Raw genomic sequence first — 26,502 nt, forward strand, 5'->3', positions numbered from 1 at the left:
TCACGACTGATTTTCTCTCAAGAGCATTAATTCGCTCAACTGTAGACCATCTTATCGTCAGCATACGCCCATACCAACCACTGTATTTACATAAAAATACTTGTACGGTAGACTAATATAATCCATTATGGGCTATGCCAACCAAATAATCAGGACAATAATAAAACCCATGGTATCAATTCAAGGTGATATTGATTCATGTGTAAACGGTAGGCAGCATCGTTACACAATTTATCGTCATAATAGCTCATGAATTATGCATACGTTTATCCGCGTCCATGGTGATACACACGATGTTATTGGATTTTGGCAGTGAAACTTTAGCAGCAAGGCTACGACTTAGCTAGCTGAAAAGGTTTGTTTCTTGGTATAAAGTGGTACATTGGAGAAGGAATCATGGTGGACGAAGTGTAAATTTAATTGGATATATTTCCTGTAAAATTCATGGAAAATGTATCCAGGTCATTGGAATGGTAGCACAAATCCAACCAGATCCTGTCGCTAAAAAAACTTGTCAGCAGCAGGGCATTGATCAAAACATTAACACACGAGTATCGCGGCTTTTGCCCCGGGACCATTGTTATTGTTGTAGCCTAACCACCAGGCCTGTGGGCCTTGGCTTGGGGTTGCAATGATGAAGGTGAAAACTGGATCAGATTCTGCGCGTTCGAGTGGTGTTATAACTGCACACAACAGATTTACTTTTGAAACTGAGTTAACATTTGCACCAAAACTAAATGCCACAAGTATTCGATTGGCAAAGGAGAGACAGTCAAAATACAATCCCGAACAACAACGTTTGGTCTCCTCTGTTGGTGCTGTGCCAGCAGTGGTAAATCGTGCAGTTAATTCCACTCCAAATCTTGATTTTAGTTTTAAGCCACGTATGAGCTCAACTAGCGTAAGAATTGCAGAAAACCTTGGAACAACATTCATGGCCAGACAGGAACTCCACCTACAAAAGCAGAGGCAATTGGTAAGTCAACAAAGTGGACAAGAATTTGAATGCAAGTCAGCCTGTCCACAACACCTGACCCTCACTTGTTCCCCCTTTTATTTATTGCTGTTCCTGCATTGTTACAAAATTCACAAATTTTGCATCTTTTTTTAAGGCCACGGGAATGAAAGTTGTAGGTTTGCGTCCACCGCCGCATGCCTAAAAAGCTACCGCACGAAAATTTTCATTATTTTGAAAAGTTCATTATTTTGAAAAAAAATATACTTCGTTTTAAAAAATGGACTTTCTAAGCCGTAAACAGACAGAAAAACGATCTATTCATCACTGATCACTCGTCGCGAACACCGAGCGAAGGCAGGCCTGGCCACATCGCACCATGATCGCCGATCACTGCTGAGGTCATTTACGGGTCAAATCGATCTTTCTCGTGGCCTAATGAAGACCCCGATCTGAATGACCTGGTATGGGGTCAGACAACCCCAGTGGAACAGAGGGTTAGGCTAGTTTGGAGAATGAAATTACAGTACTTATATGCTAACTATAAAAAGTACATTTATCCCAAAAATTTGGCCTATAAATCTGTCCGCAAATTTAGGAGAATACCGGCCGATTTCTGCATAGATTTTGCCAAAAATTAGGTTTTGCTTACTTTAACCTTTAGTGTCATTTCCTAGACATGATGTTTGAATTTTTTTTAACCTCTGCAAAACATATACTGTAATTTTAATTTTGCCTATTTAAAAAAAAATTGAAATTCTCCAGATTGAACAAAGTAAAGTTCCACCATTCAGAGCCAGATTATCACCAGTGACACTTCATCGAGTAAAGAAACAAAAGGAGAAAGAGGTAAGCAACACACTGCAGGTAATTTGTAAAAAAAAAAAATTGTATTTTAAGATGCACATTTTTACGACCAACAGGTACTTTTTCTAAATAAATGGTGCAATAAATAAAACTGATGCTCTTGCAGGCTTTCACACAGTAAGCCTTCACTTTTATTTATGCAAGATAACTGAAGTGAAACAAACTGACAAGGGAAAAATCAACTTTCAGTATATGTTTATTTTATAATAATATGGTCGACTTTATAGAGCACATATTTTGGAGACCTCTATGCACTTAACATAAACATGAAAAAATAAGAAAGTATAATCTAATCCTAAAGACAGACTAATTTTACTCTATAAACTAAGCATGGTTTGGCTGTTGACTCTGATGAGCTCATCCACCCTTTGTTCAGCTATTTTTTTTATTGCTGCTGCGGGTGACCATCCACCTGCCCACCAAAATGCCGCTAAGGCCGTACTGTGTGGGCTTTCCAGTTTGTCACCGTCGGCTCGAGTGCGTACATTTTAACTTCATATCCAGGACATCTCAACTAAAACTAAAACTAATCTTTACCTGAAACTTAAACTGGAAGTAAAACTATCCTCCACCGAACACCATCCCTGTATTTTCAAATAAAGGTTTCGGGACTAAACTTGAAACAGATGGTTAGAAGCAAGTAATTTAATTGGCCGCAGCTTTCAGGAGAATGCTGAATTGAAAAAGATGGTACACTTTTATGCGTATAAACAAACTGAATTGTTTTTTACATATTCCATATTTTTGGAAACTTGTGCATAATAAGTCAGATAATCAACTTACGATTGTAAATTTACAGAAACGTACCCATGATCAAAATCAACCTTTTTTAAGCACTTGCCAGTCTACAGGATCTGTGGCTGCGGAATTGATCTTATTAATTAGCCCTGAAAGAAAATGTACGAAGTCTTAACACGTTTTTCTCTAGTCTTCCATCGTCTGTCAGAAACTGAGAGAGAGCTAAATTAGGTCTTGATTTATAATCTACAACCGTTTATGGTTTTAGTTACACATCTCCTCCATCTGTTTAAGTACTGTATTGCTTGTCATTTTTCTCTTATGTTTTATTAATGGAAAATAATAATGAATAACACCTCAAACAGCATTGTGATTAAGAAATCTTCCTTGTGATTAAGAAATCTTCCTATCATATAAAATCATTCAAAAAGGGAGCACTATAAGGGTTTTAAAGGTAAATGACATACAGCTGTGGATTAACGAGTAGTACAAGTTATTTAAAATACAATGCTATTTGCTATAGGCAATATAATAGTAATAAACAAAATCAAAATGAGAAAGCTTGAAGAAAAGAACTGCTCTTCAGCTTATTAATAATTACTGAGTTTAAAGAAATAGAATTCTTCTATAAAATTAATTTCTTTCAGTGTTTTCAGTGTTTTAGAAAATCAATTTGTAACTACAAATCTATTTGCTAAGGCAATATAATAGTAATAAAATTGTAATCAAATTAAAAATGAGAAGGCTTAAAGAAAAGAACCGCTCTTCAGTTTGTTATTAATAATTTCTGAGTTTAACGAAATAATAATAATGCGACTTTAATTTGATTATAGTGCTATTTTATTAAGATAAGAACGCTTTAAGTGTTACAGTAAATTGTTGACAAATTTATCTAGTTTCTGAAACAAGAAGTACACTAACCAAGGACAAACCCAAAAAGAAAAAAAAAACGAAGTGGATTCAAACACCACCGCACCATTCCCCTGCAAATCAGAATTTTTGCATGAAATTAATTTTTAATGAATGCAAGCACATTTTTTATAATGTTTACAGAATGCCCTTGATTTAACATAATATAAAATGCATTACTTTAAGACCTGCCTCATATACAAGCCCAACTTTTCACTAATTTTTCATACAAAATATTCCCCCCCCCCCAATAATAAGCTCACCGATTAGCTTTTTTTAAAACTAATTCTACAAAGTGTGCTTCATAGTAATAAAATTCTTAAATTATAATTAATAAATTCATTTTTTTGTTTGGATGTATTTGTTTTAGTAAATGCTCACCCCATTATATATTGGTTTGGGCTTATACTATGGAAACATTGTATTTTAATTTATTTCTTAAAACCTAGTCACATGTTTTTTTGCATCTTTTGTGAGTACAGAGTAAAAGGCCATACCATTATGTCTTAAGGGATGGGCTTATACTAGAGACAGAATATAATTTTTAAGCGTTCATTATCACAATGTGATGTGATATTTGCATTGTGCTGGTTGCGGTTATGCTGTCTGATTGCCTGTCTATGAGTCATCCAGCTGAGAAAGCTGCAGTGTGCATCATTTAGAATTCATTTCATTAACCAAGCCTTGCATTGGCTAGCGGCTTTCCACTCACTGTTCACTAGAAGTCGTTTGCTGCCTACTCGTTTTTGTTATTCTGTTTTGAGGCAGCATCTCGTTATATTTCCCCACCCAGTGTGCGTTTAGTCTCTGTATTTCACCATTAGATTAGAGACCATGGTGGTGCTGGATTTTGTTGTTAAATGTGAGTTGTGTTCATTTTCATTTAAAATGAGTCTGTAGTAAATCCTAGTCAATTCTTAAATGGCATCCAGTTTTATTTGATGTTCTATAGTGTTATTTTACTCAGATTTTTATTCTGCTTTATTATAGCAGAAAATTAGGATGTCACTGTGCTTTGGTCATTATTTTTACACAGTACAGTATACTGTGTGGTGTGTTTCTGAAGATTTTAATAGATATATTCACTGAAAATTAAATTTACTCAAAGATTACAGTTTTTATAAGCTTAAATACACATGGAGAAATTCATGGAGTCTTGAAGATGCTCATTCGTACATGCCTTCATATTTCCTACGGTTCATCGCTCTCTATTTAATTTCATTGTGGAATAAAAAACATGAGTTCATACAGTCACTGTATTTTTTTTTATCTTCAGAATGTCAACAGTTCTCAGCAGTTAGCTTGGGGCACTCCCAATTCAACCCCAAACATTCTCGACTGCGGAAGAAAACACACCGATCTAGATGGCGTTAAAGTCGGAATTGTCGGCTCTGTCTCCATGCATTCCAATATGTTAAACCCAGTAAGGTCTTCCAAGCATCAGCTTCAAAGGCTAACAGAAGGTAGGGTTTGAATAATAATGCAATAACAAAATATGTTAATTAATAATTTTAGCATAATAATAGGCTAACCACCCGATAATGCCCCAGGAATATTAACTATTTTTTATTTAAACCATTTTTTAGACATCTGTTCTATCGATTATCACTGAAAATTCTGTTAATATTCAGCAGTAGTGAATAAAATGTAATTTTATTTTCTGTCTGCTTAAGTTATGAACATGGTTGGAAATTATAAAGGAATATATTATAATAATTAATTATCTGAATTATGTAATCATATTTATTTATAATTTGGCAGATGGTACTATGTACCATCAGTAGATGTAAAATCAGACAGACTGAAATTGAAAGGAAAAATCAATTGAAAAATGAAGTGGGCCACTGTTCCAATTTTACGCTATGTCTGATACAGTACTTCCATGCTGTATAGAACTGAGTTCATAACCATTTGTAATTTATGCAAATTTATGAACATTTTGACAGGTCCCTACTCATCTACTGGGTCATCAAGTGCAATGAAGAAACAAAAACCAGTCTTACCAAAAACAAACCCTTCAGGATTTCATAAAAGGAGTACCACCCACCCTCCAGAAGGTAAGGATTAGACTTCAAAATGTGCATGCACAAGTGACTAAAGCACTAGTGGCTATGCATAGGTGGTCGCACACAGGTAAACACAAACAGGTTTGACATGCACAGGTTAGTTATACATAAATGGGCATGCACAGATGGACACAAACAAATGATATGCACAGGTGAGCATGCATAGGTAGGCATTACAGATGAGCATGCACAGGTGGGCATAACAGGTGAGCATGCACAGGTAGGCATTACAGGTGAGCATGTACAGTTGGGCATAACAGGTGAGCATGCACAGGTAAGCATGCAAATGTTTAATTCGGAAGACAATTACAGTAGAATAGTTAATAAGCAATTTACATATGATTTGCTGTTTTTTTTTTCAAGATGTACATGTATTTTTTGGTGCTTAATAGTTAGAGCAACCCAACATAAGGCCAACTCCGACAGTGTCAAATGACATAGCCAAATACTATTTATCATCATGTGGGTTGTGTGAGTTAAACTAAGATACGATTCAATAAGTTGTCCTGGGACTGCTTCGTAGACAGTCTCCTTGTAGAATATTAAACACTTAATACTCTTGCTTAATATTCTTACCATGACCTAAGGCTGTCCCCAATGATAAGTAGACCTTTCCACTAAGCTCCACCCCTTGGATACTGTTGCTAAGGTCAACAAAAGGACAGTATCAAATAACACATGCATTTTGTGGGGCAACACATGTTTTTGTTCTGTTGTTAAGTTTGATTGACACGTTTAGTAAGGTCTAATGTTTTGAGCTGCATCGTACAATGCTGTCTGGATTGACCGTAACAAATTTCAGCTATTTTTCATAAATTTCTTTACCGAAAGCCATATTTTGTCTTCATAACTCTTCAAAATAACATTTGACGGTATTTTTTTTACAGACACCGAGAATGCGTGCAGCACTAACCAGCATGTCCGAAGTAAAACAGCATCATCTCCTGAAATGAGCCCAAGGAGGTCAAAGTATAACCTGAAACGACTAAGCAACAGTGGTTCTCTCACATTCGACAAGATGCAAACTGCAAAAATTTGTGCAGAAAAAGCAATTAAGGTACTATAGAAAATGTTGTAGTAATAATATAGTATAGGTGTTATATATGTCCCCGTGAGGATGAAAAGGTTCAAGCAAAGAGTACAGAAGGGTAAGAGAGCATAGTACGCTTGTTGTGTGCGTGAACAAACAATACGCTCTTATACGCAGCTATGGGATGACACCCGGTGTGGCGGGCTGTCACTTCTAGTTACCCAGTAGAGGCTTACATGGTTTCTTAATCTATTTCCCACTGCTAGATACAATTCTTTCGCAGAGGGCAATAGATCATTGTTACTATGCAGCCATTTTGTTTTGTCGAGTATTTACCAGTTTTCTATTCGACTGGTCGTCTTTGTTAAGTACGATTTTACCACTGCGCAGGTGGGCGTGGTTTAACGAAGAATGACCAGTTGAATACGGCCATTGTTTTGTGTGGAGGCGCACTTCAACCGGACAATAAGACTTCCATCGTCGCTGGAGAAATGATGTACTTACAAACAGGAGTAGGATCTCTTTGTTTTCTATTGTATACTGTTTGATGTACTTAATAAAGTAAATTACTAACGAATAATAACCGTACTTTTCTGATTCAGTTGAAGAAGGTATTCTCAATTCAAGGCCCATACCCTGTTGTCCGTGAGTGTTTGAGGAATCGTGAGTGGGTTGAGAAGCAGTATCGCAGCATGGCTCCACACTCTCACAAGGCAAAGAAAACCGCAACCAGCGATTACGATTCTGACGACTCAGATAATGATGGTAAGTTTTGGATTTATAACGGTACTTAAGGATAGTTCATCCAGCGAAGCTGCTCAGCTAAGGTCTTAAACGCTGTCTACACGATCTAATTTATGTGACAAATAAATGTGATATGCCCATATTTGGGTATAATATGACAGAAAGGAGCGTTCACATCGCGGCCCTGTTCCTACCAATCCTTTCACCACGCAAGAATCCTAATGTCATGTTTTTAGACCAAAATAGACATGGCTCTACGGAGTATGAAATAAACTCGATAAGAAGAAGAATATGACATCATCATACCCATATATAGGCGCACAAATTTGTCACATAAGTTGTGTACAGAGCTTCATTAGTGACTGAAGTTAGATTCTGGCTTTGGGGAAGAATGTTATATTTCCCAGTTGTGAACTGCTAGGACTTCGTGATTGGAAATATCTAAAGCTGGACACACACTGCATCATCCGAATGGGTGGAGACTGCAACGTGTCAAGATGCGTAGTTGATCGTTTTCAATAACGATTTACTCAGACTGCTGCTATGCATTCAGCAGACAGCATCGGGTTCTCAAGCCCTCGCACAGAGCGCAGATAGATTCATTGACCAATGCAGCGTGAGGCAGTATTTGGTGTTAATCCCAATGTCCTCTAAAATTTTGCAATTCCATAAATTTATTTTCAGAAGTCAAAAAAGCTGCACATGAATTCATGTTAATCATATACTATTAGAAATAAATATAGAATATTTTTTATTTTGTTACTAGATGATCAAGATCAGGATAATGGTTGTCATGGTGATAGTGATGATGAGGAAAATTTTCCAGGCGACTCAGATGGCTTGTATGGCACAATGGTAATTAACTCATCATTAATTAAATATTTATGAAATATGTGCTATTGTAATTTTTTTTAATTTTTTTAAGACAAATTAAGGGAAGTATAGTATCTTATATGAATTTAATATATTTAGCATATTGATTCAATTATTTCATATAATTATGTACAGAAATATTTTAAGATGCCCACCAACTTGATGCACTCTTTAAGAACATAAAATATTCTTTTGTAAAGGTGAATTCGAAACCGGTGGAGTTCATATCACAGAGTTCCCACCTCTTTTTTCTTGGTGTTGATGTAAGAAACACAGCTATCCACATCGGGTTCATCATGCAACAGATTTATTTCAATACACAAAACATGGGCAATTAGCATGTGAATATGGTAAATAACTTAAATAGCAACGCCATTTTATATGGCAGTTGGGGCCAGATTGTGGAATGCTGTAGAAAGAAAATATAGATAAATTAACTTGCCCGAAGACACAACAAAAATGCACAGTGTTTCAAAACCTGACCTCAATGTTGAGATTCTGGGCCATAACCACTCCTCTTTATAACGCTTGTAGCTCAGCAATATATATAAGAGCATATAATAATTGAGTAGCTGCAACTAGTTTATAGAACAGCTATTCAATCAAATTTATTTTATATTTCATTTTATTTTCAGTCACGTGTTGTACGCAATGCTACTCCCAACTTCATGTGGACTTGTCGAAGGGATTCAATAGATTTCAAATTACTACGGAAAGACACAATCGTTAATCATTTTGCAAAGAATGGATCTTTTACTACAAAGGTAAAAAAAGCAAAACAGCAATGAAGCTCTGTACTCAATACAGTGTATAACAATTTAATCATTTATTAATATTGTTTGCTAACATGGTGCTTTCTTTGAGTGTGATTGATAGTAAACTTGTTTGTTTCTTAAGCATTTTGCACAACAACATACTGAACAATGTACAAATTGGTATTTAATCAGGATAGGACAAGTAGAGACCAACTTCGTAATTTGCTTTACTTTTTTGGAATAGCTTCTCAGCACCATTTTAAATTGTAATTTTTGTTTTGTTTTTGAGAAATTTGAGGAAAAAAAAATTAATGAAATGAAATTTTGCCACAATTGCCTTTTAATGACATTTGTTTATGTTAATTTTATTATGGTTGTAATTATCATTATTAGAATGTCATAGTACGTTGACATTTTTCCTCTATTATGCAGGTTGGTCTATGTACAAATCTACGCAACTTACATTGGTTCGATAATCTTAATCCAGATGAGTTCTTCCCTAGATGTTACAAAGTGTGCAATGATGAAGAAAGAACTGCTTTTATAGGTTAGTGGCTTGCACCAAAAAATACATGCACACACCAGTGGCGGATTCAGGGAGAGGGGGACAACTGGCCCAGGCCACATTGAATTTTTTTTTCTTAATGGAAAAAAAAAATTGCATCAATATTTTTTGTCTGAGAATAACATTTTTGGCCATCTAGAAGTGCCATAATTATAAAATTGTATACCTCGGCCCAAGCCATGGTGGGGCTGAGGTGGTGTGAAGCTCCATTTGTAAAATGACTCTCTAGGCCCCCTCTATTTCGAATCCCTGGATACAACACTGTACATGTACACTAACATCTTGTACTTGTGAAGATTTTGTTGCTGATAAAATACACCTCTGTGATTTTGAATTCTTTTTTTCATGTCCATACATGGGTTCATACTCTGTTGTCAATTTAGCTCTAAAACTCGATGATTGCATACTTGTGTGTAGTGGTGAAAGAATTGGTAGGAAAAGGGCCGCGACACAACGCTCGTTTCTTGACCCCATGACTGGCTATGGAGGTGTGGCTGCATTTACTAGTTTTGCATTGTATTGTATTTAAGTTGTGTTTTGTAATGTTTTGTGAAGAATCTTTTATATTTTTGTTGTTGTTTTTTTTTTGGTTTTTTTTAGGATGTAAATGTGACCTACTCAAAAAATAAAAAATGAGATTATTAGATCCTTGTAGTCCAGAGGTCAACAGCTAATAATTTATGCAAACATCGTAAAAATCAGATAACAAATGAAGAAGATATGATTAAAAGTAATTTACGTTTTTAGTCCAACATAATTAATATCAATACATGGAAATCTTAACTGATTTGAAGACAAGCGTCTGGTTTTGTTGAACACAAATGTCCAATTATCAGTTTGTTTTGAAATGTAATAGTGTTTTCAATTTTTTGTTTCCAGACGATTACAGACTCACAGCAGCAATAAGTATACTGAAATGGGTCGTACAAAACCGTGAACTAGATATAAATTTAGAAGACATGATGTTAGATGAAAAGGCAAAGTGTCAATCACCCGAAGCCACTCCACACCCTCAAACAAATGAAAGCAGCAAATGCTCTCCTAAAGGTAAGAAACGTAACCTTGCTGAAACTAACAGTAAAGCCGATTACTCACTGTGTGCGACAACGACGCGACCGCAACACGACGAAAACTGCATGCGAAGACGCAGACCCAATGGATTGTCTTTTTAATGAGGATCCGTTCAGATTGCCACTCAAACAGCAGACGGCGTTGCATTGTCTATCGCTCGTCGGAAGCAAATGTAGATTCTATCTGTGAGTGAATCTATCTGCATGCCACATAAGCAACAGAGCAAAAGAAAATGGCAGAGGCTGTTGTTACACCAGTTTTAAATGAATTCATAATTCTGATTGGATGTTTATTGTCAAATCCAATCCATACATACAACATCATCCAATCAAAATTGGCAATTTAAGAGGTGTAACCATAATGACTGCCTAAGAAAAAAAAAGGCAGTGGCTATTGTTACATATTCTATATGCTATTTTATCACCATTTGTGCATATTCACATGAATCATAACCTGAATTCCTTTAGTCAGCCAATGGGAAGCATTGGTGCTCTGTCATAAGGCAACTTTTGATTTTTGCTCCAATGTGATGCTAGGATGGATTCACTCATCTATGATTGTCCTACGTTTTCAGCACAATGTAGATTCAGGGCAGTCTGCGTCCCAGAATATAAATGACTTCAAGAACTCATCATTTTCGCACGTGCAGCTGATTCTTAGTAACGTCATTATCATCTTCGTGCCATCGAAAGCTCCCTAGTGTTTACTGGGGCACAGATTTTGTAGAGGTCACAGCGCGATGACCCCTTGAGTTGAAGTTTTCTAACATGTTAATAGTGAATTCCATTTTAATTGTGTTAAAGTAGTATTTATCTGATTAAGCATTTTAAGATATAAATAGTGAATGTCTTCTTCATTTTAGTAATGCTAAATGTAATGTTTTATCTGATCTGATAATTTTCTGGGGTACAGAAACAATTAACTACAATAAACTATGAAAATATTTTTTATTAGACTTGTTGCAGTAAATTGTGCCTTCTTTATTTTTAGTGCAATCACCAAAAACTAAAAAGAAAGAAGAGAAAAAGGTCTTACAGCCTGCCTTGGTAGAGACGGCTCAGAAAGTCGTTGAGACATTTTTAGGAGAACGTGACCACGAAGATATAGATATTGGACTGGATACCCCACCAGTTTTAACAGCTAAAGAATGGGAAGATTTTATACTACAGTACTATCAATTAATATTGTGAGTTTCAAAACATTTAATTTTTTTTTTTAAATCAATTTGGTGTGAAATTTGACTGATGTTTTTCAATAATTCTGTCAGAATTTATAAATGCATTTCGTGAGTGTATACAATTTTCCGCAATTCATTACCATCTGCTGCTGTCCTTTAGCTGGAGGGGCTAAATTGCAAATCTTGATAGTACACCGCCTTCAGAATGAGGCGTTAAACTAATGAACATGTGTGCTATAAGGACCATGTTCAAGTTGAATAATGTCAGTACACACACACAGAGTTTGAGATTGTCTCCTATTGTACCTGTCTCTTATACACATCTAGATGTGTATAAGAGACAGGTATTGTATTTTGTGCCCTATTGCATGAAAACATTATTTCATAAATATTAAAGCAATACACAAGAACTTTACTTTAAAAACAATTTTGAAAATGGGGAAATTAATAGGATATCATGATGCTGTCTCTTATACACATCTAGATGTGTATAAGAGACAGTATATATATAGTTCATTCAAGTTCATTCTCCACATTGCAAGCTTTAAAATGATGGGTCATTCACTGGAATTGCCAAAGTTATGAGTAAAAGTATTACAGCTTCTCTGTACTAGATCTCTAGGTCCCCAGTTCAATTTCCATCGCTGCCTCTCCTTGTGTTTCAGCTAGAGGGCTGAAATACAAGTTACAATATCGCATCGTCTTTCGGATGAGACATTTAAGCCGTTGGTCCCTTGTGCATTATAGCATTATGTGCACGTTAAAGAACGCAGTACACTCTTCGGAAAAGTGTAGGGGATTGTCTCCCAGTGTACTGCCCAATCACCACCAGAAGGACCCCACTGGAAATAAGTCTTCTAGATTTTCGTGGGCTATCCTTGGTGTTTACACCGAATAAATCCAATCCAAATCTAATCCTAAAGTATGCAATACTGTGGTGTTTACACTGAATAAATCCAATCCAAATCTAATCCTAAAGTATGCAATGCTGTACTGCCACATTATTATGCTTGTTACTCAGTTTAACAAATAGCGACATTACGCTTGTTTTGAAATGCCAAGCCTCATTTACCAACAGAAGGATCCCATTGGAAAAACAAGTCTTCAAACTTGTGGGCTATGGTGTATTTCACTCCGAATAAATTTAATCCAAACCAACAAAATACACTAAAATCTATGTTTCTGTTTTACATTAAATGCTCAGATTGATAATTTGAGTTATGACTTTGTTCTTATTTGGTTTACTGTGTTATTGATACACTACAAGCTTATTAAATCCATTCATTTAATGACTCAATATGCCTTTTTTTGACTATGCTCCTTGTTTATTGTGCTATTCCCTTTTCCATGTATATAGTATTTTTCTACTAAATGTAAAACTATCGTAACATTACCATTTAGAATTGCTTATCAATAATTGGTATGTACCAGCGTAGTAATCTTTCTATTGTATTTTATAAATGAAATAGTGATGATGGCATTATAAGCGAGGCAAGCCAACACATTGATTATAGCCAGGCCTTGCTCAACCGTCTCAGGAATTACTTACCACAGATTGACTTGGATGGAGTTAAGAATGTATGGATTATCAAGCCCGGAGCAAAATCACGAGGGAGAGGTAAACAAATTATATATTTTGTGAAAGCATAAGAACGAAGTACATACTCAAAACTCTGCGACCTCATGGATGTGTTTCTACTGAAAGTCGAGATAGTTATCTTATCATTGGTTGATTGTCTGATTACCAAGATGAGGTATGCGGCATCTTTTTACTCCACATGAAACGGTTGTGTGTGTTGATATCGAGGAATTTTAAGTGATGGAAATGACCTTTATAGTAAGAGCTTTAACAAGGATATTTTTGTGCAAATACCAAGATACAAACAAATAATTATGATTTCTCTTATCCGAGTATTGAAACAAAACAAAGCTTAAACTTTTGTTCAATAAGAGAATAAGAGAATGTTGTGTTGAGTGCAGAATTTTGTTCTTGTTTCTTACTTTATCAACATTCATCATTGATTCATTGATATTTTATTTTGTCTCAGGAATAATGTGTATGAATCGACTAGAAGACATCGTAAAGCTAGTAGGGAATCCTATAGTTCAAAAGGAAGGAAAGTGGGTTGTTCAGAAGTATATAGAGCGCCCTCTATTGGTCTACAATACAAAGTTTGATATTCGGCAGTGGTTCTTAGTGACGGATTGGAATGCATTGACTGTTTGGTTCTATAAGGATTGTTATTTGAGGTTTTGTACACAGCCATATACGCTGGATGACTTTGATACGTAAGTTTAATAATTAGTACTGTGCAATATCAGATCTTGAAACTTCCGTTGCATGGAGTGGTCACTGGGGCTTGTCTTGGAATGTTTCCGAATGTAAATCCATGTCTGTTTCGCAAGTCAAGTTTTATACCAGTCTGTTAGTGGTGGTGATTCACTGTTAGTCTGTATGCAAATACATGAAATGAAACATTACACGTCAGTAAGGCATGCATTACCTAGTAGCTGTCATCTTACCCCTGCTTCAAAGGCTTTCATTGAATGTAATTCAATAAATTTGTCTTCCAAACAGTGCGATTCACCTGTCTAACCAGTCGGTACAGAAGCACTACACTAACAATCCAACACGCTGCTCCGAACTGCCTGAGGACAACATGTGGACTAATACTCAGTTCATTGAGTATCTGGAGGAGAGGGATTGTGGCAACGTCTGGATGGACTTGGTTTATCCAGGCATGAAGAGAGCGATTGTTGATGCGCTCCTTTGTGCTCAGGATATTGTGGAGCCAAGAAAGGTAGGTGACTTTCAGTGGAACCCTAAAAGAATATGGGCAACTGAAAGCAATTTGCGATTATTAGGTGACTTCAATCGCAAGGAGTGCTCATACAAATCTCGCGACTCACAATGTTTTGCTCACAAGTGCTTCCAAAGTTTCCAAAGGCCAGATAATGTCAATCGATCAGTCAAGTTGCAGAAGGGTGGGTAGGGGTGACTTCAGTTTAGTTAAAGCCTCAAGATGCTTTTAGATAAGGTTAAGTTCATGATGATGTTGCTTAAATTGGTGGTAGCCACTGTGGAGAGATATAAGTCCGCAGTTCAATTCCTTTCGCTGCTCTCCTTGTGTTTTAGCTGAAGGGCTGCAATGCTATTCACAATGACCCACTGACCCACTACGTGCATTATGGCCTGTGTGCATGTTAAAGAAGGCAGTACACTTTTCAGAAAGAGTTTGGAATTGTCTCCCGGTGTACAGCCCAATCACCACCAGAAGGATCCCACTGGAAATGTCTTCTTGAGACTTTTGTTGGTTATTCTTGGTGTTTACACCCAATAAATTCATCCATCCGTTCATTCAACTTCAACAGAGTCTATAATTGTTATTGATTTACAGCATTCCTTTGAGGTATATGGTGCAGATTTCATGTTGACCGAAGACTTCAAACCCTGGTTAATTGAGATCAACTCGAGTCCTGCAATGGGAGCAACAACGAAGATCACAGAACAGATGTGCTTTGATGTTATCGAGGATACCATGAAAATTGTGTTAGACAGGCGTCAAGATAAGTCATGCGACACAGGACACTTTGAACTTGCATTTAAGCAGGTAGGTCAAAATTTTTATGGATTCACAAAAAATGAATTGTTGCACAATATAGTATTGGTCCTGTAATTGTAGTATTGGTCCTGCAATTGTGCCCTATTGCATGAAAACATTATTTCATAAATATTAAAGCAATACACAAGAACTTTACTTTAAAAACAATTTTGAAAATGGGGAAATTAATAGGATATCATGATGTATACTGTAGATATAATAAAGGTTAGTTTTGGCCAGTGTCTCTGAAACACTATTTGTGACGAGTGACTGGTTTGCCCTGTCTTTGCCACATTTGATTGCTTAAGCAAGTGATCATCTTGGAGACGTGAATCAAAACGCTCCAGATTTTGGCTATGAATTCATTAAATTGGCTGCCAACTTAATGGTGAACGCAAAAAATTAGGAACTGTTTTATTTATTTTTTTCTGACTACGGCTGGGAAAATATATTTTCATTCTGATTTTCCAGTTTAGTACTTACAATGATTAACACCTTCTAAGAGAAGTAGTGTGTAACGGATGGTTCTATTATTTGCATGGGGTGTTCTAACGATGCAGGCCAACGTGATATTTAATATTTTACAACGCAGATATGATGTGACAAAAAAATCGCATCGGGCTGTGTCGTACGACGTTGCCTTAGTTGGTCTTTAATTGAACGAACAATGGCAATAGTTCTGGCTATTTATGTATGTCACTCCAACATCACTGCTGATTTGTGTAATTTAAATAGTTCGTATCTGAGGGCGTACCACTACAAAATGAGTATTAAAACATTATATTATTTTTGTATTTTCATATTCTAAACAGCCTCAAGGTTCTGCCCCACCTTATATTGGGATGAATTTATCAGTTGAGGGAACCGCAATCAAGAAACCAGGTTATCTATCCCGACAGAAAAGCACTGCGAACATGTTTACTTACCGCAACCCGGATTCAATGAGACTGCATACGGAAAGAACAAAAATCATGAAGGAGTCTAAAGCAGGCAGAGAAAGCAGGGATATGAAGGAAGCACAAATGAGCAAGTCAACCACAAGTTTAGAGGAGGTGCAGAAAAAGCTTGCAGGTACTACAGATGAAATTATCAAATTAACGAAAACAACTTCATTATCGGATGTAAACAATGATGTGAGAGTCGAAGAGCACTCAAAATTGGACTTAACGTCCAGTTTTCATGATGCTTTAGCTAATAAGAAATCACAGAAAAAGAAAACAAATGTGGTAAAAGCTTATACTGTGTTTAACAGGACTGAGCATGAAGTGACTACTGAAATTCCAAATATTGGATCGTATAAATTTCCGATGCCAAAAAAGTTAATCACAACTTCAAAGTTAAAACAGCTGAAAGCTGTGCGTAATATACGAAGTGATAATAATAATTGTAGGGTTAGATTTCAGCACAATACGATGAAAAATGATGAGAATTTCTTGTGTGTCAGTCCGAACGGTGTAACTGTCTACTCCAGTGCATGATATCGTGTAATAGATCTTTCTGGAGTGTCGATCAAGCTTAACAACTAACCAATCAGAATGGGTCAGGAGTCTACGCAAGTTATCACAAGCACACTTGTCTTAAAAATGCATGTGCTTGCAAAGTCATTGACACTAGGGAGCTATCGATTTGATGTGACTCTAGAATGGAATCACTCATGCTTGACCATCCTACTGGGTGTCCTATGTTCTCTGCATACATATGTTTGGCCAAATTGCGTCCTAGCATCCACACGAACTTAACGTTCTTGCATACGCAGATGACTTTTATTGACGTCATTACATTCTACGTTTTACCGTCGTGCAATCAAAAGCTGCCTATTGCCATTTTGTGGGAGCTTAGCAGCTGCGGTGGGGCTTGACGAAAAGGTTCATTTAATGTACGACATGGTGCTACAACATGGATGTGCACCTAAATACTATACCTCCAAAGTGTATAATCCATAATGGTGATATGATATGCAGTAGCACTGAGAGGAAGGAAGGGTACAGCTGGCAAAGTGCCTAGGCAGCCCAGAACTCTTTTCCATTTGAGTTATGGCAGTTGCACTGCCCCGAAGGCCCAAAGCTTTTCTCAGTGGCTCTGCATATTAAAAGCCCAAGGACTCAAACCAGTGCCTGTCTATCTACTACAGTGTGATAAAAATGTGTGTGAAAAAATAACATTATGAATAAAGAAATTGAATCTCAGCAAATATAGAAATCTAAAGAGACAGATTAGATGTAGATTAGCTTCATATGCTTAAATTCTGAATTCATTTCTTGTCAGGGTGCCTCATCATCATTATGCTGTTTTACTGAATGTGTTGAAAATCATGTAGTTTGTGTTCATAATTATGTAAAATTTTTTATCTTGTTTTCTCTTCTTCAATCCCTTGCTTCATGCTGTACATAGAACAGTTATCAGCGACTCAGGTAAACCATTCCCTAATAATATGAATAAGATTCAGGTATTATGTTATCCCTGGTACAAACTTTAATGATTGTAATAAATTATGTTGTTTGCATTTTGATCACCTTAAACTCTTAAATTTTACACAGCTTGGCTGACCGGCATTGCTTTGCATGGTATTAAATGGGCTTTTGATTTTTTTTTTTTTTTTTATTGTAATTTTTCCAAGGTAAATATTTGTCTTTCTTCTTGATAGAGTGCAATTGTATAATGTTATATGTTTGAAAATATATAGTGCATTATATGCTCCCTTCTTTTTGATAACAGATTATGTTGTGCTTATAGCTTTTAATCTATAATATACCTTTGTTTATTATTATTTCTGGAACAAACTTTGTTGTTATTCTTCTCATCTAATGACTAGATATTCTTCTAAATACAAATATAATTCTAGGTTTAATGTTATATGTATGTAATAGAATTATAATTTTGTTGTAGATTTTCTTCTTACCTATATATTGTTAGATTATATTTTTTTAAGGATATTTTTAAGTTACCTTTCCCAGTATATTTGCCTATTTCTAACTTTCAATTTCTTTTAGTTGTTTTCCTTGTATTTTGCCTAACTGTTAATCTCTTTTCCCTTTAGCATCGACTTCGCATACGTCGATCAAACAACCAAATACAACTGGTTCGCACCGAGATAGCAACCATGACTCGCATTGTATGTCCTTTTTCGCACTAATCAATAAATATTATATTAAGAATAATTATCAAACATTCAATAATGCTTTGTTGAAATGCAATAATTAAGACAAAATAATTTAACATAATCCTGCTAAAAATATGTAAGCGTTTTTATTGTGCATATGTACTGCCACCAAAAAAAAAAAAAACAACCTTTAAAACTAATAAAAAGTGTAATTTCTCTTTAAAAATAATAACAGGAGTTATAAATTTTCAATAAAAGGCACAGATTGTAAATTTTTCAAATGATTTTCAGACTATCTGGATTTTAATTATTATAGCCACTATGTCCAGGCAACAGTATATCTTGATTAGGTACACCAAATAGCATGTAATGTTTGTTAATTTCTATTTGTTTAAATGGCAGTTCTACATGATCATATGGTATTTTTGTGAACAATTCAAATGCAGAACTTAGTGGAACTCATTTACATTATATTTGTTAAAATTATATACTTCTATAAAATATTTATCTACAACTTCTGTTCTATTTTACAATGTTGCATGTTGTGTCCATATCCAAGTCTGCACATAACAAGAGAGTGAATTTTTTCAGTTGCTTTGTAAATACAGCTTTTTTTTGCACCTGCTGACCATCTTTAGAGTTTTATTAATATTGAATCACTTAGAGTAGCTATCATTTGATCATGTGGAAATGTCAATGCTTGCCACTTTCTTAATTGCGCCTTTTTTATACTTTTTGTCCAATACAGTAAGTTTCACTCACTGCATGATTTTAATTTAAAGTTAAATTTATTGAAGTTGTTGCTGGGAAGCACTCATTGAATTATTACGCCTGTGTAAATTAAAATGACTTTTAGGAAATACTGTTTCTTCATGCACCATTAGTCAAATCATATTCGTTTTGCATGGTAATGTTCTAACCACATTCAATCGCACATTTCATCTTAGGCACAAGCAGCACAATAAGTGGCGCTTGGGGTCATACCTGCAGCTTGTGTGGTAGTGGTAACGGTCTCAAATTGGACCTGGATGAGGATGCCGTGAGGACGTGCCCATGCAGAAGGGACAGTGTTGTCACACCGGTGTCACCAGAGCAGGACCGCGACGGTGCCTGCCTCTCACCAGAACTGATTATGCGCAGTGGCACGTTCATTAGTAATAGGCATGGTGACTTGATAACACTAAGTGGACATGATCCGTTGGTGGGCGTTCACAAAGTCGGCAACGCAGGCTTTCTGAGGACTAAAACACGGCCTAATGTTAATAGAATTAGAAGAGAAAATGCCGGAATCTTGAAGACAAGTGATATAAGTCTAGTCGCTTGCAGTGGAAGTTTTCCGCTGACTTTCACAAATCATATGATCATGCGAGAATAAGAAGAAACCTTTAAAATTTGTAAGATACATGTTTTCTGTGAATATTGTAAAGTACAAATAAATATAGGACTACTATTCTGTTGTTATTGGTATATGATGGTGCTTGGATATTTTCGTATCATTATTTTTTCAAGTCGTAAAAAATGTAATTTGATAAGGAATACAGCTTATTTCTTTAGGTATCACAAAGTATCATAATGTCACAGAATATTTTTTTATGGATAAAGCAGAATACTATTTTCAAAATATTATTTTTGAATTTGTTGGATATTTGAGGTATATCTGAATGCGAGTTGGGAATATTACCACAAAGTTATGGCATTATCTCCTGGTACTTCCAATTACTTATACTCTGGTCTCCACAAAGCGATCCTGTCATTTAGAAATGAAATGAAAACTGGTTTTCTAAAAATAGATATCCATTAAAATTCAGTAAAACTTAGCAGAATTAAATAACTATGTTAATTTCAAACATAATTGGTTTTGGTATTTTTTTTAAAATAGAATTGTGTTAAGCTTTGGTACAGAGATTTCTTTTTTTTTTGTGGTGATAAAGAATATAGAAATCATGTAAAAAGTTTATCACTTGCTTTTATTCTAAAGAAATTTTAAAGAAAAATTAAAGAAATAAGTTGAACTACTGTATGTTTACCTATCTTGTTTGGTATATTATACATTCCGCTTTAAATTCCATTAGTGTTTGTTTTCCCTAAGTGAAATGTATTAAATAAAATTGATTTTGGTGTGTGAGCTACAATCTAATATTTATACCGTACTATGTAAATGTGTCTGTGACAATCATAATACATATACTGTATATAAGTTTCAATTGGTCACAGGCTTGCAGTTCCTTTATCTGCATTTTCCTCCTTCATACTAGAGTATAAATGGGTACTTGGGTAAGGGGGAATAATTTAGAATGCAAATTTGGTAGTGCTGTATAACAAGTAACGCCAAGAATATTTTCCATGGACACTGGTGGCGTCAGCGTTATCCCGACAGGTGGTCCATTGTTTCCAGACAGATGAATCGCACACATCTCAGTTCCACATGGTTTGGGGCTATGAAAAAAGAAATTCAGATTACATTACCTCTAGATGCTGGCAAATAGCATTTTGAGGCGACTTGTCTCTGGCTTAGAAAATTATTCTAATTATTTTTACCCCTGACAGATTTTATGATGATTGTCCAACGGTTGGGCAATTGTCCCTCGCGACTGGCGTCGGCTAGCCCAATAGCCGGTGCCACCACTGTTTCCATGGAATGTGATGAAGGTTGTACATTGTAAAAGATTGGTTCTAATATTCAATGACTGTAGGGTAATTATGTGCTTTGTGAAATAAAAGGCTATATAAATGACCAAAATTATCAATGTTTATTTTATTAATATCAAGAGTTTAAGAGTCTTTCAGGGAACAAAACTTGATTTCTTTTATCACTCCATATAAATAGCTACTTTATATTAATATAAATACCTTGGTTTGAATAAGAATTAGTAAAAATGTCTTTAGAACATGAACTTGTGTACATCAGTGTGTTGGTGATGCAATGCATTTTTCATAGCTTTTGTCTCATCACTGAAATGCCAGTTCTGTAATGTATACTGTATGTTGTCATGATGTATTGTAGGCCTATAGAAATCTACAAATGTATTTCATATTTGGTAGTGACTAGTATATAAAATAATATTAACGGTAGGCCCTAAATGTAAAATATGTTTGTTGTCATATTTGATATTAAAACAGATACAAAAGTTGTATAGTTGTGGTCGTTTAAAACATTTTAAACTTACCGTAAATCCCCAAATAAGCGTTGCTCTCGAATAAGCGCTGCACGAAAGGTGATTTTTTTCACTGAGCATAATCATCTATCATATTCATTATCATCATCATCTTCATCACCCCCGCTATCATCATCAACTAATGTAAAAAAAAAAAATTTAAAAAAAAACACGATATGCCTACAAATGACATCAAACCAACATTTTCGCCTTACTGTTACATTGTTATTTCTTCTTTTAAAAATAAAGTAAGTACGGTTTGTAATTATATTTCTTATTCATTTGCGAGGTTCTTCATTAAAAATTCGAGTTTAGCGTTGATGTACCCTTTTTCAAAATTCCCTCCTTGATATTGTGCTTTGAAAAGTTTAATACAGTATTCTGTACACAACATTCTGCTTGAAAAGATTTTAAGGATTATTTTTAGTGAAGACATGATGATAGCATTTTCCCGCTTGAAAACCATCAAGGAAGCCGTTTGCTAATCGAATGTAACCGCGGATGTTACTGATGACGATTGTCAAAAATTATAAAGACAGTGTTGTTGAAAAATGTTCATTCTTCCTACATGTCTATATAACGGATACTACCTCGTTATGCGATTGCTTTGGGTAGGGTATTAAAACACATTCCACAGTCTTAATTGTACTAGACTTTTCCTGCGAGTCGCCGACAACTCCTGTACCTAACTTTATAATGCTTAACAATAGTGCATAGTAACCCATAATACTATTTAAAAAAAAAAAAAGAAAAACAATTAAAAAATTAATGCTTTTCTTTTATTCTAAACACCTGTGTGTGTACTGTTCCGTTTTAATTTATTTTATATATATAAAATATATATATATAATATATACATATATGCATATATATATATAAAATTATATATATAATATACATATATGCATATATATATAATAATACTAATAATAAGGAACTAAATTAATTTCACTCTACAGGCTGTTTCATGCACTTGGCAATCTTCAGGAGTGAAGGGAATTTCAAATTTGACATGTATATGTAGAGTTGGGCCGGTGTAGCTGCAAATTAGGTATTATGTGTTTTTGAGTAGGAATTTGGCACGGTGTCTGCATTTTGAAAGGGGTTCGTGCCTTTTGTTCAAAGTAGATTGTCTGCATAAATTATATGAAACTTTTCTGCGTTGCATAGATTGCATCGCTTTGTTTTGGGTGAGTAGGATGAGGCCTCTATCAATAATGGACCATTTGATATTGTATTGTGTTTTGCTGTTTCCATATGAACTTTGAAAGTTCTGTGCTGTTTCTGTGTTTTGGTGCATTGAATGTGTGCTTTTGATTTGTATATCGGGATTTAGATGCGGTATCTGTGAGCCCGATGTAATGCTTTGATTCTTCGTTTGTTGTGATTGGAGCTTTATAAATACAGTAATTTAGGAGGTGAGGCAGTTTCCCGAGAGTGGGCAATCTTCTTTAATCCGACAGTTGTATAGTTTGGTTGGTACATGTGTGGAGAAGGTGGTTGTTGTGGGCTTTGATGGTGCTGCCCATGTTTCTTGTGCAACTGTAGCTAACTTTTACGTTGTTCTTGTTGAACAAATTGTGCAAGGTGCTGTCTTTGTGGAAGTGCTTTTTGACCAGGTTAAGGAAGGTTCTACCGATGTTTGTTTTGACGTTTTTGCTGAAAGATGGGTTGTACCATATGATGTTCCTTTTTCCACCTACAAACAACTCAAAAGCCAGAAGAAAAAAGAACATCATATATTACAACCCACCTTTCAGCAAAAACGTCAAAACAAACATCGTCATCGTCTTCTTCAATTTCCTCGTCTTCCTGTACATCTTCAAGCCTTTTCATGTGCTTTCCTTGTCCATGTCGTCTCATGTTACTATTATCTTCTTCGATTTTTCCGTCAATATCTTCACTTTCCTCCTCTTCATTATTAATGTCATTAACAAGTTGAAACTGTAATAACAATATATTTTAGTTTTATTATTTTAATATGACCATTTAATACCTAAACTGAATTTAACAAGATTGAAGAATAAGTTGAAAAAAAAAATACAATATTGCCTTTGTTCCTATTAAACAATGCTGCTATTAATAATGTTTTGTTATAGATGACATTACTTTCATTATGACCATGCAGTGTTCTCCCAATTGAAACATTTTTACTGGTAAATTTGTCCATAAAAATTCAGATATGCACGCAGTGTGAGATGTTATCCTTTTTGAGTGGGGATTAATGACTTGAAAAAACAACACCACATATAGCCATAGAGTACAGTGTTGCGTCACGATACCATGTGATACTACTCCGTTGATATCAGTGACACAAAATGCGTTCAACCGATGCCATATTCTTTATTCACAAACAATTGATCCCAATTTCCAACGTAATTATTAAGAAGTTGTATCTTATTATTTTTCTTTGTAAATGTTAATTGATGTTTAGTGTAAGTGTACGATGAGATGATAAAAATACACCACACTAATTTATATGTAGAACTGTACAATTTATTCCAAGTGAAAAGCGTATTTACAAAAACACTTGGGAAACAATTGTTGATGATATATACAAATGGATAGAAAGCGAAAGTAATGTGTACTCAGGGAGGACAAACTGAGGAGTGTCTGTAAAAGTACAAATGTATGTGATATATCATCACCTTTCATACCATCTGACCAATAAGGATTAGTAATTGCCTGTCCTTGTCTAGTACCTGGGAAACTCATCAACATTCCCAAATGATGTGTGGTCACTTGAATTAAGGCAAATGACCTTAAGGTAAATGACCTTCCAAAGCTCGGTGTATAACCCATGAAGTTAAAAATATATAAGTTAAAAATGCAAGGTATTATTTACACACAGATCCTATACGAATTTACAGATGGTAGTGATTAAATGTGTGTTCGATAATGTAATGCCACCTTTTTGTGTTTTTAGCACATATTGATGGTTATTTATTAGGTTTAAAATGCCTATTCCAGAAAGCCTATTCTAAACCATTAAGATTAAGAAGTCATTTAGGCGTAACGAATGGTAACCAACGTCCAGAGGGCGCCACCTGGTGTTGTGACGACACGACTGCGGTACTCTATAGCCTAGGTATAAACTCAAATGATGTTCATGTATTGAAAGAAGGTCAGCCTGATTACCTAGGCCTAATCAGTGGATTTATTATTTTAAAATCTCAAAATTTTTACTGGCTGTCCAGTTACATTTACTGGTAAAATTAATGGCTAAAACAGCTGCGAGAGAACACTGACCATGGGCTTCTTCTTCATGTACCATAGCATCTTATGCCGTAGGCGTTCATGGATTGTCTGTCAGTGTCTGTCCTGTCTTTTTCCATCTCTTTCTATCTCTCGCAATATTCCCAAGCTCTACATCATTCTTCAGATTCAGCTTCATCCTTTGCCTTCCTCTCGCCCTTTTCCCCTTCAATTCCATCTCGATGATATGTCTTTCAATTCCACCTTCTTCTCTTAGAATATGTCCAACAAATCTCCATTGTCTTTCTCTTATGGTGTTCATCAACTGCCTTTCTGTTTTCGCTTTTTGCAACACTTCTCCATTTGTCATTTTCTTTTCCCACGAGATCTTCAACATTCTTCTGTAGAACCACATTTCCAAAGCTTTTAATTTCTTTTCCATTGCCTTGTTTATTGTCCAGGATTCACATCCATACGTAAGCACTGACCAGATATAGCATTTCAGCAATCTTTTCTTCACTTTCATTCCAATTCTCCCCGCACAAAAAAGGTTCTTCATATCCTTAAATGTTTGCTTTGCTACACAAATCCTATACTGGATATCCTTATTCGATCGTCCATCAGACGAAATCCAACTTCCCAAGTATTTAAAACAGTCCTTCTGTTTTATGCTGTTTCCCTTCACTTTCAAGCGACAAAGTGGAACCTGCGTTTTCTTTGTACAAACCATAGAGAAGGTCTTCTGGCAGTTTAACGCTAATCCCAATTTTTCACTTTCTCCCGACACGATGTTAACAAGTTCTTGAAGTTTCTCTTCCGACATTAAAGTTGTATCGTCTGCATACCTCAAATTGTTGTAATTTATCCCACCTAGTTGTAACCCTATGCATGTCTTGATCTTGCTTAGAGCTTTCTCACTATAAATATTAAATAAATCAGGGGACTAAATACAACCTTGTCGGACACACTTCTGGACCATGGGCTACAGGAATGAATACATGTTGTAACTGAATGAAATACTGTAGTTTTTCTTTTTAAAGGATATAGTAATGAAAGCCTGAACGTACGTTTGTTTCAATAAGCATTTGGAAACCAGTCAACAGGACATGAGTAATATTAGGATAATGGGTCATTCCGTGTTGAATTAACCAATTTACTGAAAAGTGGTATGGGTCACAGACTTAATTAAAAACTAGATTTGAACTCGTCACTGAGGACGAGTTAGGTGATCCGCCGCACTTTGACCCTCATTAAGATCACGCGGTGCTGATTGAAAAGTGTCATAATATGCTAAAATATGCTGTAATTGTCTCTTATACTGCTGTAATTAGTTTTTTTTTTTAAAGAATAATTTTGAGCATTTTAAAAGATTTCCGCATGTGTACACGTACGTCTTGACGCCCGTGAGCACGGTAATAGCACAAAGAGTGACTCCTGATATTAATAATGTGTCAGGATCACAAAGTATGTAACAAAACCTTATTTCCAGCTTTAATATGTGCTGTGTGCGTGGAAATGAACGTACGGCGGGTAAATTGTGGAAAGTTTTGAAATACTGAAAATGACCCGAAACGTTCTTTAAACTATCTGAATAGTAATATGGAGAATTTTCAAATTTTAACAGACACGCACGTCACCATGTGTGCGTGTACAATAATAGCACACGAAATTAAACATTGTCAAGTGTATTTAAAACCGCC

General features: G+C 35.4%; 1 protein-coding gene across 6 annotated transcripts; it reads left to right on the plus strand.

The window, feature by feature from the left end:
• The first annotated feature begins 263 nt into the window (after positions 1 to 263).
• Positions 264 to 21,173, plus strand: LOC117108721 (tubulin monoglycylase TTLL3-like). 6 transcript variants are annotated; one of them, XM_033250843.1, is made up of 19 exons: positions 265 to 976; positions 1,721 to 1,804; positions 4,746 to 4,932; positions 5,416 to 5,526; positions 6,423 to 6,592; positions 7,168 to 7,330; positions 8,076 to 8,164; positions 8,818 to 8,946; positions 9,370 to 9,484; positions 10,382 to 10,549; positions 11,564 to 11,759; positions 13,220 to 13,368; positions 13,799 to 14,039; positions 14,329 to 14,551; positions 15,149 to 15,361; positions 16,165 to 16,423; positions 17,744 to 17,763; positions 18,390 to 18,464; positions 19,400 to 19,567. In XM_033250843.1, the coding sequence occupies exons 1-19, from the start codon at positions 632 to 634 to the stop codon at positions 19,415 to 19,417; spliced, it is 2,955 nt and encodes a 984-aa protein (XP_033106734.1). In that variant the 5' UTR covers positions 265 to 631; the 3' UTR covers positions 19,418 to 19,567. The 6 variants fall into 6 exon arrangements, with proteins under 6 accessions (XP_033106733.1, XP_033106734.1, XP_033106731.1 ...); XM_033250842.1 differs by lacking the exon at positions 19,400 to 19,567 and having other exon boundaries at positions 264 to 976; positions 18,390 to 19,312; XM_033250840.1 differs by lacking the exon at positions 17,744 to 17,763 and having other exon boundaries at positions 267 to 976; positions 19,400 to 21,173.
• The last annotated feature ends 5,329 nt before the right edge of the window (positions 21,174 to 26,502 follow it).

Source organism: Anneissia japonica, unplaced genomic scaffold, assembly GCF_011630105.1.
Source record: "Anneissia japonica isolate Jap-2015-1 unplaced genomic scaffold, ASM1163010v1 scaffold128_len593404_cov183, whole genome shotgun sequence".
Taxonomy (NCBI): Eukaryota; Metazoa; Echinodermata; class Crinoidea; order Comatulida; family Comatulidae; genus Anneissia; species Anneissia japonica.

Bases quoted from the DNA above. Each gene is read 5' to 3' on its own strand.
- LOC117108721 (XM_033250840.1), top strand. From the start codon at position 632: ATGATGAAGGTGAAAACTGGATCAGATTCTGCGCGTTCGAGTGGTGTT. The intron at 5,527-6,422 runs GTAAGGATTAGA...TTTTTTTTACAG, and splicing joins TACCACCCACCCTCCAGAAG to ACACCGAGAATGCGTGCAGC. The intron at 8,947-9,369 runs GTAAAAAAAGCA...TCTATTATGCAG, and splicing joins ATGGATCTTTTACTACAAAG to GTTGGTCTATGTACAAATCT.